General features: G+C 34.5%; 1 protein-coding gene across 1 annotated transcript in view; it reads right to left on the bottom strand.

Annotated features, from left to right (window-relative positions):
• The window catches only part of LOC143251572 (uncharacterized protein CG43867-like), a 281,765-nt gene that overhangs the window by 263,692 nt on the left and 4,185 nt on the right, over window positions 1-13,888 (bottom strand). The window contains exon 2 of the mRNA XM_076502847.1: window positions 3,981-4,574. Coding sequence (XP_076358962.1) covers window positions 3,981-4,094 — 114 coding nt within the window. The 5' untranslated portion in view covers window positions 4,095-4,574. The remainder of the gene's footprint in view (window positions 1-3,980; window positions 4,575-13,888) is intronic.

Below are 13,888 nucleotides of genomic sequence, written 5' to 3'. Positions count from 1 at the left end.
TAACTGGTAAAAACAGTGGAGCATCTATAGATAGCATTCTAAAAATCTATAAAACATATATTAGACCTGTAATAGATTATGTAGCTCCAGCATGGATAACTGAATAACTGTAAGCAATAAAATAATTAAAACTAAACTACAAACAATCCAAAACACACTCCTCACAACTGCATACAGAGTTCCAAGAACTATATCATCTCAATTCATTCACAAATACTCGAACATACCAACCATACCAGATAGACTCCTACATATTACAATTATGTACTTCAATAAGAATTGGATTAAAAACGAATTACTATGCGAACTAGACAGGTACCTCATACATGGTGAAGCTAGTCCTAAATATCTCTCCCCAGTTAACTTATATTTCAAATATAAAAATAAATAAATAAAATATAAAAACTTTAAATAATAATAAAAAATATAAACTTTAAATAAAAATTAAAAAATATTTATAGTTTCTTTATTTATGTATTAAAAACAATGCCACCAACAAACTTGACATTTTGCTAATAGAATAAAAACTGTGTACGAGCCAAAATACATGGACATTGTCCTGAAAAGGACCAAATAAAATTCAGTTCACAGTCATAAATATCAATCAGCCAAGAATATAAGTACGGGGAGGAGGAAGAGGTCATAGAGAACCTGACCCTCCAGGGTATGTACCCAGACACCGACGACATTCAACATTGTTAAATATAAACATCTTGAATGCAACAGAATGAGTTAATACGAATCAACATCTCAGTTATCAAATTAATTGGCTTCAAACTCCTTTTTGCATATGTGTTCACGATATATCAATCAACAAAACTTTCTTTGGATTTACAATGATTCTAATCAAGAAACGTGGTTAACCCAACTATTATAAACTTTTATTTTCAAAGATAGAAGCAATGCTTTCCAAAATTGCAACCAAACTGTAGTGTAAGATAACAACAATAAAAAAGTTAAATATTATGATGATATAATATCCTGAACAATTATTTTAAAATCAACAAAGTGATTAATTGTTTAAGACTGAAGACAAAATTATAGAATACAAAAGTATTAGTTAACTTAATTTTCATTTAAAGAAGAGCTTTAAATATGCTTTAAATGTGAAAATTTAATACTAATAAAACACCTCAAACAAAGAATGAAAAATTAGATCAGCATAACAGGTACGTAAGCAATAACACTCTAACGGGAACATCACAGAGCCATTAAGTGGATTTATGATTATGGAATGTCGTTCATTAATTTCAATTACGTAGATAAATGAGATTATACGTAACGAATTTTTCGGTCATTATTATGAATTCCTAAGAGAACAGTAGATACTCCAGCCGTATTAGTAGCATTAACAACTAACTTAGTGGAAATAATTTCCCGCTTTAAATAATACATAATAACTTCACAACCGGATTCCTCTATCCATAATGTGGTTAAATGTTTATTTAATTTTTCAGAACTTTCAAAACAGTAAACACTAACGCACAGTCACTTCACTTCCAACCAACCAAACACTTGATCTAAACCGACTCAGTTTTCAGTCGGTGGGTTTATATTAACAGAAAAGAAGAACATAGAAATCACACTGTCTCAGTTATTTATTACTATTAGAAATCACACTGTCTCAGTTATTTATTACTATTAAAAATCACACTGTCTCAATTATTTATTACTATTAGAAATCACACTGTCTCAATTATTTATTACTATTGGAAATCACACTGTCTCAGTTATTTATTACTATTAGAAATCACACTGTCTCACTGCATTTCATTGAAATATTTAAATCTAACCACTGTCAGCCCAGTACACTATATCGTACCCAGTAGCTTTGAATTACATATATACAAACTAGTGATTTCCGCAGCATATTGAACTATCATTACGAATATAAACCACGGGCAGCTAAGGTATACTGTAATAATTTAAACCTTATCATAATACGCGGCCTAGCATAGCCAAATGGTTAAGGCACTCGATTCATAATCCGAGGGTCGCGGGTTCAAATCCCCGTCACACTAAACATGCTCACCCTTTCAGCCGTGTGGGCGTTATAATGTTACATTCAATCCCACTATTCGTTAGTAACAGAGTAGCCCAAATGTTGGCGGTGATGACTAGCTGCCTTTCCTCTAGTCTTACACTGCTAAATTCGGGACCAGGAACGTTTATATCACATCATCCATAAGTAATGTCCTAAAATTTAATACAGAAAATGCATAATCATTTTTGTGTTTGTAGAAGGTTTTAATGACTAAAATATGTAGTAGGATGTGTATAAAAGTGTTCAGACACATTAAAAAACTACCTTCACTTTTTCAGCTCATTAATCAAACAAACCCTTATGAAGATGGATGTGTCTGAGGAGCACATTAAGCATATAATGCTTTGTGAGTTTAAAAAAGGCAATAGTGAAGTAAAAACTACACGAAACATTCAAGGTGTTTATGGTGGGGAGTCTCTCAATGAAAGAAAATGTGAAGGGTGGTTTCAGAATTTCGGATTAGGTGACTACAGCTTAAGTGATGCGCCACGTTCAGGTCGCCCTGTTGAGTTTAATGATGACTTGCTGCTGGCTATATTTGATGAAGATTGTTCTGTAACAGTTGCAAAATTTGCACAGAAGCTTAATTCAACCCATTCAACAGTTCACCGTCATCTGCAACAGCTTGGAAAGGTGTCAAAACTTGGAAAATGAGTCCCCATGATTTTTACAGAAGCCAACCTTAGAGCACGAGTGAACATTTGCACTTCTTTACACTCTCGTGAACATAACTCACCTTTTTTGGGCAGGTTAGTAACTAGAGATGAATAATGGATATGTTATAAACATGTTAAGCGCCGCAAACAATGGCTCAGTGTAGGTAAACTGGCTAAAACACAGCCCAAAATGGACCTCCACCCTAGGAAAGTCTTGCTAAGTGTTTGGCGGGATATTGTTGGTGTGATCAACTTTGAGTTACTACCACTTAATGTAACGATTGCATCATACTTCTTTGTCAACAGTTAGAATGTTTGAATGTTGCACTGAAAGAAAAGAAGCCTGCTTTGATCAATCGTGAAAGGTGTCGTGTTACACCAAGACAATGCACGACCCCATACAGCAAGGATCACATCTGTAGAGATTGAAGAGCTAGACTGGGAGAAACTTCCACGTCTTCCTTATTCTCCAGACCTTGCCCCATCTGATTATCATCCATTCCAAAGTTTGCAGAACTATCTTGGTGAAAAGAACTTAGAACACATGAAGATGTCAAAACTACCCTCTCTACATTCTTTTCCTCCAAGCCCCAAGAATTTTATAGAAGTAGCATTCAAAAGCTTGTGAATCATTGGCAGGAAATAATTAATAATAATGGAACATGCATTATTGATTAAATAACATTAAAAGCGTTTGAAATCCTTTCTCTTTTTCTGATCCTAAAATCAGACATTACTTAAGGGATGAACTGATATATACTCATAATCTTGCATGTAATCTCATGAAACGATAAAGTCATATAATAATCCACGTTTAAACAAATATATCTACGATACGTTACCACAAAATAAGTGAGAAAGAAGAGTTTCTTGAGCTCGAAGATCCAAACGATAAGTTTTCAACTTCGAAAAGAGAATCACGAGTTCTGCTAACCAGAACCATTATTCATTTGTCAGTTTCAGTTTTGTTTTTACATTTTAATGCGTTTATCTTTTGCTCGTTATTGTTCAACTAATCAATTGAAGAAAATCGCATCTGGTAATTATTTAATTGTATACCTTTTCTAAGTTGTGTGCACATATTATTTAAAATCTTTTTCATCAAACATTCAATAGATACTTGATAAACATAATCCAATAATCCATCGAAAACTGCTACAAGGTATTTGAAAAAAAACAACAGTAAAAGTAATTTCAAAACAGCATTTGTTATTCATAGACAAAGAAGGTATTATACTAGTTTTTTACGATACCTTAAAATTACTTTATTTATGTCATACCTTTTCTTTAAGCAGTTCTCGTATCCTTGTTGCTTGATCACGAAATCGTTGTAATGAGTATTCCAGTTCATGACAACGTTCTTGCCAGTTAATTGCATTGTCTTGCTCCAACATGATGGCGCCGAGATTAGAGTTCTTTTCCCAAAAGGGAAATGCGAAAGGAGATTCCAGATATTTAAGAGTTGTTCTCAAGGAAAGAGGTTTTCAGATATTTAAGGCAATTTATCCTTCTACTGGTGGCATGAATCCTTCGCGTATTCACTTAATCTTGCTGGTCATGTCACCACGGCATATCTTATGAGTATTTAGTTTATCCTGATGATCATGTGATTGTGGTGTATCGTACGAGTATTCAGTTCACCCATCTTAGCCTATCTTCGCGGTGTATCTACCGAGTATCTGATTTAGCCTGCTGCTCATGCCAGTACGATGTATCTTTCTGGTACTTAAGTTACCCTCCTGTTTGTATCAATACAATGTATCCTCCGAATATTAAGATTATATTGCTGACCTTACTATATACGATATTTTTCTCGGATTTTCAATGTCACCTGCATGTAACTTCACTATGACTTTTTCTGCATATATTTTAGCCTGTGAAGAAAAAAAAAAAAAATTGTGAATATCCAATCAGCTTATAAAGTCAGGAAATTAGCACTAAATCAGTAGAAGACTGCAAATATTGCATTATGTTATTAAACATATAATATTAAATACAATATTTATTACAATCAAATAAATTGTGCAACCCTACATGTATACATTGGCTGGTTTTTCCTAACTCACTTCAACAAAATTTTAATATCTGCAGAATGTATGTGTATTTAAACATTAAAGAAATCGGATAAGCGGAATACTTCCAGCAGGTGGACCTTCCAGATCACGTGGTGTTATTAGGGTTTTTAATTTTATTTATCTGCTTTTGTGATTTTAACTACAACAAAAATAAGTTTTGATTCCGTTTAGTTTTGAGTTTACTTGCTGATAAAGTGTCTTTTATTACAATTTTTATAGTTTACAGTAAGTAGTATTTAGATATTAAAACAAGTACAGCGTTTCGATCACCGGTGCGATCAGTTTCAAGTACCCAAGATTAACCACTTGTTAAGTGTTGATATGTTAACAAGCTGTAAATTGAAATAAAATAAACTTTAATTTCATTCCTAAACTTAGAATACTGTACAGAACGTGCGTGTGTGTGTTATAGCAAAGCCACATGGGGCTACCTGCTGTGTCGACTTAAAGAAATTGAACTCCTAATTTCATCGTTGTAAATCCATAGACTTATTGCTATCCTACCGAAAGAGCCACCTAGAGGCTCAGCAGTATGTCTACCGACTCACACCGCTAAAAACCGAGTTTCGATACCCGTGGTTGGCAGAATACAGATAGCTTTGTGTTTAATTCCACAAAACAGACAAACATACCGGGAGACAGTGCAAAACGTATCATGAAAATTAAATCAATTTGTCTCTTGAAACTCTTCTTTTCTATTATTAGCACATCAACACTTGAAAATTTTCTGATTATTTAAAGAACTTGTCAATCGCTGAAATGATTCTGTTTATCTGAATAACTCAACATTTCCTGGAGCTGTTTTGTTTATTTGAAAATATCATCAACTCCTGCAGTTGTTTGTTCACCTGAATTTCTTGTATTTCTAAATAGACCAAGTAATTTACTTCTAGTTTATAAATAATCTGTGCTTTAATAAAGTGCAATTAATCTCACCGTAGAGCCGACAACACATACTGAAATTTCTAAATTTCTGAATTTTGAAACTTCATCAAACTAATATAAAGCGATAAAATAGTTCGTGGTTAATGCTTTAAATTCATTGTGGCTTAATGGTTAGTACCAGGCTGATGATCGAAAGCTCCAAGGTTGGAAACGTGATAAACACCTCCAAACTTTCAATTCTGGACGCAATATACAATAGACAATTAATCACATTATTATTTCAAAGAGACGAACGAATCCATTGAGACGGCGGGTGCTGCTGCCCTCACTTTTTACAACAGTTCATAACTATGCATGGCTATTCCATAACTCTATGGGTCCCTTATCTGTCCGTTCAACCCATATGTCACAAACGGTACTTTTCACGTTGAAATTATCAAATAGTTTAGGTCTTAATGAAGTTATTTTTAGTACATTATTTCTAGTAATGACATCGTTTACTTAAAAAAAAAATATTAAAATATACCGAATTAAATTATTATTATCAACTTTTTTTTTTTTTTTTTTTATGCAGCTACCAGTCCCGACATCACTACACGTACTGTGAGGTCTACCAGCTGGAAAATATCTTCCACGATTAAAAGATGCCTCAAGGGTAATAAAGACCGACTGGTGCTGTTAATTAAGAGTTTCGAACGAAACTGTCAAACTGTATATTGTAATACATAATACAACTAGGCAATTTCCAGGACCCTATAACCATATTACTTTGAGCCTATACATTATTGTAATCTTCTAAAGACTGCAGTGCAAGTTGATCTACTGCCACATTGTTCCCAGAGTGAACAATTCTGGCTCAGGTAAGCCATCATCACTGGCTGTTTTGTAAGCCCAAGGCTTCTATGATAGCTAGATAGTGAAGATTAATGTATTGAAAAGGTTTAGGTCGAGTTTCGTTAAAACTACTCAAGTTCTTTTATTTATTTATTTTCTTATTGTCGCACTTTGATTGTTTTCTATGGTCCTGAGACACGGGCTTCTTTTCACTTTCAATTAATTAACCTTCGTGATCTAACCAAACCGGATCTCCATTCGTGTAGAACAGGATTAGTTCATCTTTCTTTTTTGTCCTGATTAATTTGTTTAACATATAAAAAATACAATGTGTCATTCAAACCTGTGCAGTTGTTTTCAAAATGTTAAATGTGTTTGAAGATGCAGTTCGTTTAAAACATACTAACAAGACATAAAAAATAACAGAAACCACTTCAGAAACATTATATTATTTATGAGAAATAAATAATAAAATTACCATTACAGCACTTAAAATTCATTGGTAAGTTTGAAGCTTACAACCCTAAAAACAGTGGTTTAATAATTGTCATGGGCAAAGCACAATCAGCTCATTGTGTATCTTTATACTTAAAAACAAACAAACCTTAAAATTATTAAAATATTCTAAAAGTTCGGTTCTGAAGAAACAAAGATTCTATTGTTACTTACTCTAGAAACGGTGGTCGTCGTAAAATGTAACACTCAGGTTCCAGAGTATGATAATTTGTTTAAAATTACCGACAAAACACAGTAAATCCCACCATGAAATTCCGAAAAGCTTAGCTGTATACTAATATCTTTCGTTGTCATTTCTACGTTGAAAGGGCCCGACACAGCCAAGTGTATGAAGGCATTTGACTCGTAATCCGAGGGTCGCGGGACCGAATCCTCGTTGCATCAACCATGATTGCCCTTTCAACCGTGGCAGCGTTATAATGTGACTATCAATCCCACTATTCGTTGGTAAAAGAGTAGCCTAAGAATTGGCGGTGAATCGTGATGACTAACTACCTTTCCTCTAGTCTTACACTGCTAAATTACGGACGGCTAGCGCAGATAGCTCTCGTGTATCTTTGCACGAAATTCAAAAAACAAACAAACAAACCTCCCATTACGGCCATTACACATATATATATATCAGCATACACTAATGATTGTATCAACGTAATTTCATAAATAATCATCAAAATCATGGAAATTTGACATTTCTTTTTAATCTCCTGTAATGTCAGTTTAAACCACCTTAACAATAATACCAGCGCAGATAGCCCTCGAGTAGCTTTGTGCGAAATTAAAAAAACAAAAACAAACAATGATGCATTGAAGGTAACAAGTTTATAACGAAATGTGAACTAACTTACAGATAGCCGTCTCCTGTGAAAGTTAGGTGGCTTAACATCTTGTCTTCAAATAATAACAATTTAAATACATAAGGCTTTATACCGTAAACAGATACAGAGTGGTTTTATACATCTTTGTTTCTGGTGACATTTTCAAAATTGATATATCACCAGATATTTTGAAATATTTATATAAGACTTTGAATAAACTGTGTAGATATTAAAGACCATTTCCTTCCTTTACGAATTATTTATTGCTACTAGAGACCCTAGTGTATATAAACGTTATGCTTATAATAATTGGCTTATCCCTGACAGACACATACAAAGAGACAGCTTTAATTTATTTCTCCTTTGTTTTCAAACCTAAGCTTTAGATAATTCATAGAATCATTAATATCTAATGTTTCATTTACCTGATCCAGACATACCCAGAGATGTATTAAATCAGCATTAATGACAAAAAAGTATTTCATTAAATACTTATATTGGTGATTAATAATAAAGGTTTAGACACTGATCAAGTATTCGTTGTTTTTACGCTAATTTCAACAGGGTAAAGTTTAGACTTTAGACACTGGTCAAGTATTCGTTGTTTTTACCCTAATTTCAAAAGGGTTATAAAATTGTAATCAAATTAGAACGTTTGATTGTTCTTGATTTTAAACAGGTATACTGAGTCATTCTACGAGCTATAAATCAAATATATGACAATACTGTTAGATGTCGCTTTTCGAAAAACAGATAATTGACGAATTCTTCAGTTTTATGAATTGTATGAATTTATTAAATACTATCATATGTCAGTTTAAATATAAATAGGTAGAAAAATATTGGACCAACATTTTAAGTCTGTAATACTTAATGAACATCGTTAGATTAAGCTTTATCTAACCTTAACATATAAAATTTCCTTATACAGTAGCCAATTAAATTAATAACAAAGGTGTGTGTGTTTTCTTATAGCAAAGCCAGATTGGGCTATCTACTGAGCCCATCGAGGGGAATCGAACCCTTGATTTTAGCGTTGTAAATCCGTAGACTTACCCCTGTACTAGGCGAGGGGCTAATAGTAACACGGGAAGTCTTTGTTTCGAAACTTTCGCCCACATTCACACAACAGTTATTTGTTTGTATCAATGCATAAATTTGAGCTGATAGGTCAGAGAGAAAGAAACTAGTCAAGAACAATCACCACCAGCTGTTGTGCTATTCTTTTTTGATCAGAAATGTGATTTGACCGTCAGTCTTATAGCACATCCAAGATCCTAAAGTGTAGTCGTGTATTAAGAATTCTCTGATTTATAGTTCAGGTACTGTAACCACACCGGGCCCACAAGAAAAGTCATCGGATAGAACTTCGTATAACCTTAGGAAGGGGCGGAGAATTTGTTTGTACACTCACCTGTACGCTCGTACATCGCGAAAAGTGCAAGCCTGTCTAGGCTTCAAACAAGTTTTAGGACTCACAATTGGCATTTGTTTTCTTTTTTCATTTGGCAACCATTAATTCAAGTTATAGTTAAAAATAAGTGTAATCTTTTTTTTTCACTTCGAGAAACATCCAGAAGACATAAAAATATTGCCTCGTTAGAAATGAACTCGTAATTTATCGAGTACACATGAGGTTATAAGCAAATCAAAAAACTACTTCGGTATACACAAGCATTATTCTTTACGAATACGGGAATGTGACTTTCGTATTTATGTAATACCTCTTATTAACGACACGTACATGATTTACAGAAGTGTTGGTTATTTGAGAGAAGAGCTTCAACAAGGAATACAATTAAAGTGTCACTCACTGTGTTATATACTTACAAGTAATTGTTGCCCATATAGCATCAGTTAATTACTAAAAGAGTTTAACAGCAAAGGTCGAAACCGATGCTGTAGCAGCTCCCCTTTTACATACCTGACTTATTTAGCAACAGTAAATTACATTATTAATTTTCTGGGGGACAAGTCCCCAGAGCCTCCTAAATTGAGTTAGCAGCACGGAAGCTGCTTTTAGAAGCTCCTTATATTTTCAGCATCTCAGAGTAAAATATGTATGTTCAGCCAAGCAGCTCTACACTGTAACTCCTTCATACTCCAGTTCAACAGTAACCAATAGAATATTGTTGGATAGCTTTACATCGTACCCAAGTTGTATTATATATTACATTAATAAAAGTCGTCAAAAAAAGTAACTGATTATTAAAAGACCTGATGCAGGAAGGAGATTTCGAATAGTCTCTAGTGAAAGAAAACTAAATAAATAACTCATTGTTATAAAGATGGATCACACCCTTGGTCTGCAAAACCAACTTAAAGTTGCATTAAATTGGTCAGAAATATTTACTTCAGGTAATTACTGTGTTAAGTGTAAAAATCAGATGAATTACTTATAAACGTAACAAACGTAAAACAAATATTAAATGGAGTAATGGATACTTCTACCTGTAGCCACACAAGACAAATAGCAAAGTCAAAGAAACGAATATTCTTCTTGCATATGGTAAGGGACTGACATGGCCTAGCGCGTTAAAGCGTGCGCTTCGTAATCTGAGGGTCGCGGGTTCGCGCCCGAGTCGCGCCAAACATGCTCGCCCTCCAAGCCGTGGGGGCGTTATAATGTTACAGTCAATCCCACTATTCGTTGGTGAAAGAGTAGCCCAAGAGTTGGCGGTGGGTGGTGATGACTAGCTGCCTTCCCTCTAGTCTTACACTGCTAAATTAGGGACGGCTAGCACAGATAGCCCTCGAGTAGCTTTGTGCCAAATTCCAAAAAACAAACAAACAAAACAAGCATATGGTAAATGTAGTATCAACCACAACTACCTCAAGAAACGGGAAATTGATCAAAGAATATTAAACGTTACACAATGAGCTGTCTGGGCTCTGTTCATAGCGGGGAATCAAACCCCAGATTTTAGTGTAAACTTACTGCTAGCTTACCGGAAGACAGAATTGGCATTTCAATAATACTGTTACTAATTTTTGAAGATTCGACGTCTTGACTCTTAGTATCTCAGAAGATGGACTGTGGTTAGAGAATATACAACTTACAATGGATTTATTTATTAGTTTGACTAATACAACGCCATTGCTTCAACTTTTCTGAAAAATAAATCAAGTTGACTTAGAAATAACCATTACTGACATAAACTGGCATTCCTCTTGAGTGAAACTATTGTACAGTTTAGCAGAAAATAATTCCGTTACAAGAGTAAATCTGCAGACCTGTGGAAATCGAAACAAGTTAACGGAAAGATAAACTAAATTAGAACGTCATCTTTTTTATTATAAGTTTCTTCTGTGACGACAACCCCGATAGTCAATTCTTGAACTGTTCAAACGAGATATGAAATAAACCATGTTTAAGGAGGTAGAGCTAAAAATTTGGTACTTTTATATTTTAATTGGGTGCTAGAGAAATAAACCGTATGTTTTACATTATTTATTCAATATACCAACAACAAAATGGCGCTTAATTTTGCCGAACTGTTTTGGTTTGGTTTGTTTGGAATTTCGCGCAAAACTACACGAGGGCTACCTGCGCTAGCCGTCCCTAATTGAGCAGTGTAAGACTAAAATGACGACAGCTAGTCATCACCACCCACCGCCCACTCTTGGGCTACTCTTTTACTAATAAAAAGTGGGATTGATCGTGACATCATAACGCCCTGACGGCTGAAAGGACGGACATGTTTGGTGGGACGGGAAATCAAACCCGCGCCCCTCAGATTACGAGTCGAACGCCTTAACCTCCTGACCATTCCGGGCCCAGTTAAATTGGTGCCTATCATATATTAATCGTTTAATAATTTATAAGATATGCGACATTCCAAGCCTAATTACTAATCATTTTGTATTCTTTCTAACAATATCCAGGATCGACTCTGGTTTCTGCGATTACACACAATCCTTCTCAGAAATTATGTATCAGACGGCAGAAAATTAGTAGACAAAAAAAAAATGTAAAACGGTATTAGTTAATTATTAAATTAAATAAGTAATACCGTGTTTTCATATAAATAGTATTTAGCCTTAGGCAATCGTATAGGTTACTAACATGAAAATAAAAATTATTTTCTGTTCATTTTTTGCAGTTTTGTTTGTTTTGGAATTTCGCGCAAAACTACACGAGGGCTATCTGCGCTAGCTGTCCCTAATTTTTCAGTGTAAAACTAGAGGGAAGGCAGATAGTCATCACCACCCACCGCCAACTCTTGGGCTACTCTTTTACCAACGAATAGTGGGATTGACCGTTACATTATAACGCCTCCCCGGCTGAAAGGATAAGCATGTTTGGTGCGACGGTTTTTGTAGTTATCGTCGTTTAAAAAAAAGTGATTTAAATGCTCCAATTAAATTTTTTTTCTCTGGTTACAAATTTTATTTTCTTTCGTAATGATTATACATGTTCGTATTATATCCCTCGATTAAAATGTCACCCATATATTGACATCTTGAGTATGTCATTTGTAATAACTGGTTCCAAGGGCATACACTTTTAACACGTTAACTCGGAATTGTGAAAGATACAAAGGGAAATTAAAACTGTAGATTAAAAATAATAAACATGTCTAAAGCTGAACAAAGTAAAGTGAGTACTTAGCACGTGTGCATACATCTTGATACATCATGGTGTCACGTACATCAGCTTAATGTACACGCTTCGAATCAAGCTTCATATATTAGTGATCAAATATTCCGAATTTTTTCCACCTTAACTGAAGAAACTGGATATCATATACTGTTAATTTTCACGATTGGAACGTGGAAGTGTTAACGCAGCTTGCGTTTACAATATCCATAACAAAATTGCTTTACGCTACCATACTTTGACGTGGAAACAAAATATATTTACCATTTACCATAGATTTACTTAACCATTACTTCATGATTTTCAGGTATTCTTATTCGCTTCATTAGTTGTTTTCGCGTTACCATATTATCTTTTATAATATCTATTCAATAATTACAAACTATAGTTTCCTGAGATAACTAAACGATAGTAATCAGTTAAAAACTATGCTTTCCTGAGATAACTAAACGATAGTAATCAGTTGCAAACTATAGTTCCCTGAGATAACTAAACGACAGTAATCAGTTACAAACTATAGTTTCCAGAGATAACTAAGCGACAGTAATCAGCTACCCTTTTGAAAGCGATTTTTTTTTTCATTTTCCTCAGATACGTTTCTTCTTCCAGCTGATTTTTAGCTCTCTTCTTGTTTGCCCAGCATGACTAGGTGATTAGGGCGCTCAATTCCTAATCTAAGAGTCATGGGTTCTAAGCCCTGTTGCACTAAACATGCTTGCCTCTTCAGCCGGGAGGTCGTTATAATTTCACGGTCAATACCATTATTCGTTCGTAAAAGAGCAACCCAAGACTTGGCGGTGGGTGGTGATGACTAGCTGTCTTCCCTCTCGTCTTACACTGCTAAATTATGGACGGCTAGCGCAGATAGCCCTCTTGCAGCTGTGCGTGAAATTCAAGAAAACAAACAAACCTATACTCGCATAGTTTTTTCAAGTACAAATTTTTCATAGCTCCGTCTTCTCTTGCCCGATTTGAGATCTAATCACAGTTTTAGACTCAGGAGTTCAAACTCTCTAGATTGTTTTATTTGACCAAACTCAAGATCTCATAGATTAATTTACTCTAATCCTGCCTAAAACAATTTCAGTTGGATGATAGACTGGTAGATATTCTGATGACTAATAAAACCAAATCGGGTATACGCGATCCTCGCGCTTTGTATTGCTGCCATACAAAAATATATACATAGAAAGGTTTTAGAAAAGTCTCATGAGTTAATTTACTCTAATTTTGTCTAAAGAAATTTCAATTTTTGCGAATATTGAGGATACCCTGTTGTTGTTGTTTTATTTGACATTTTCTAAACCACAGACAAAGCCGATTATCCTTTGGTGATGTTCTTGATCTTATTTGTTGCAGGATCAGGAGCACAGATGAACTCATTTCCAGAGTTGACAGCCTCTGGTAGGATTGTCTTAAAAAATGTTCATCCTTGATTTTTTTATCACAAATCCACTCATACA

Source organism: Tachypleus tridentatus, chromosome 1 (assembly GCF_004210375.1).
Source record: "Tachypleus tridentatus isolate NWPU-2018 chromosome 1, ASM421037v1, whole genome shotgun sequence".
In the NCBI taxonomy this organism is placed as follows: domain Eukaryota; kingdom Metazoa; phylum Arthropoda; class Merostomata; order Xiphosura; family Limulidae; genus Tachypleus; species Tachypleus tridentatus.
This window is presented reverse-complemented; position numbering and strand designations above follow the sequence as displayed.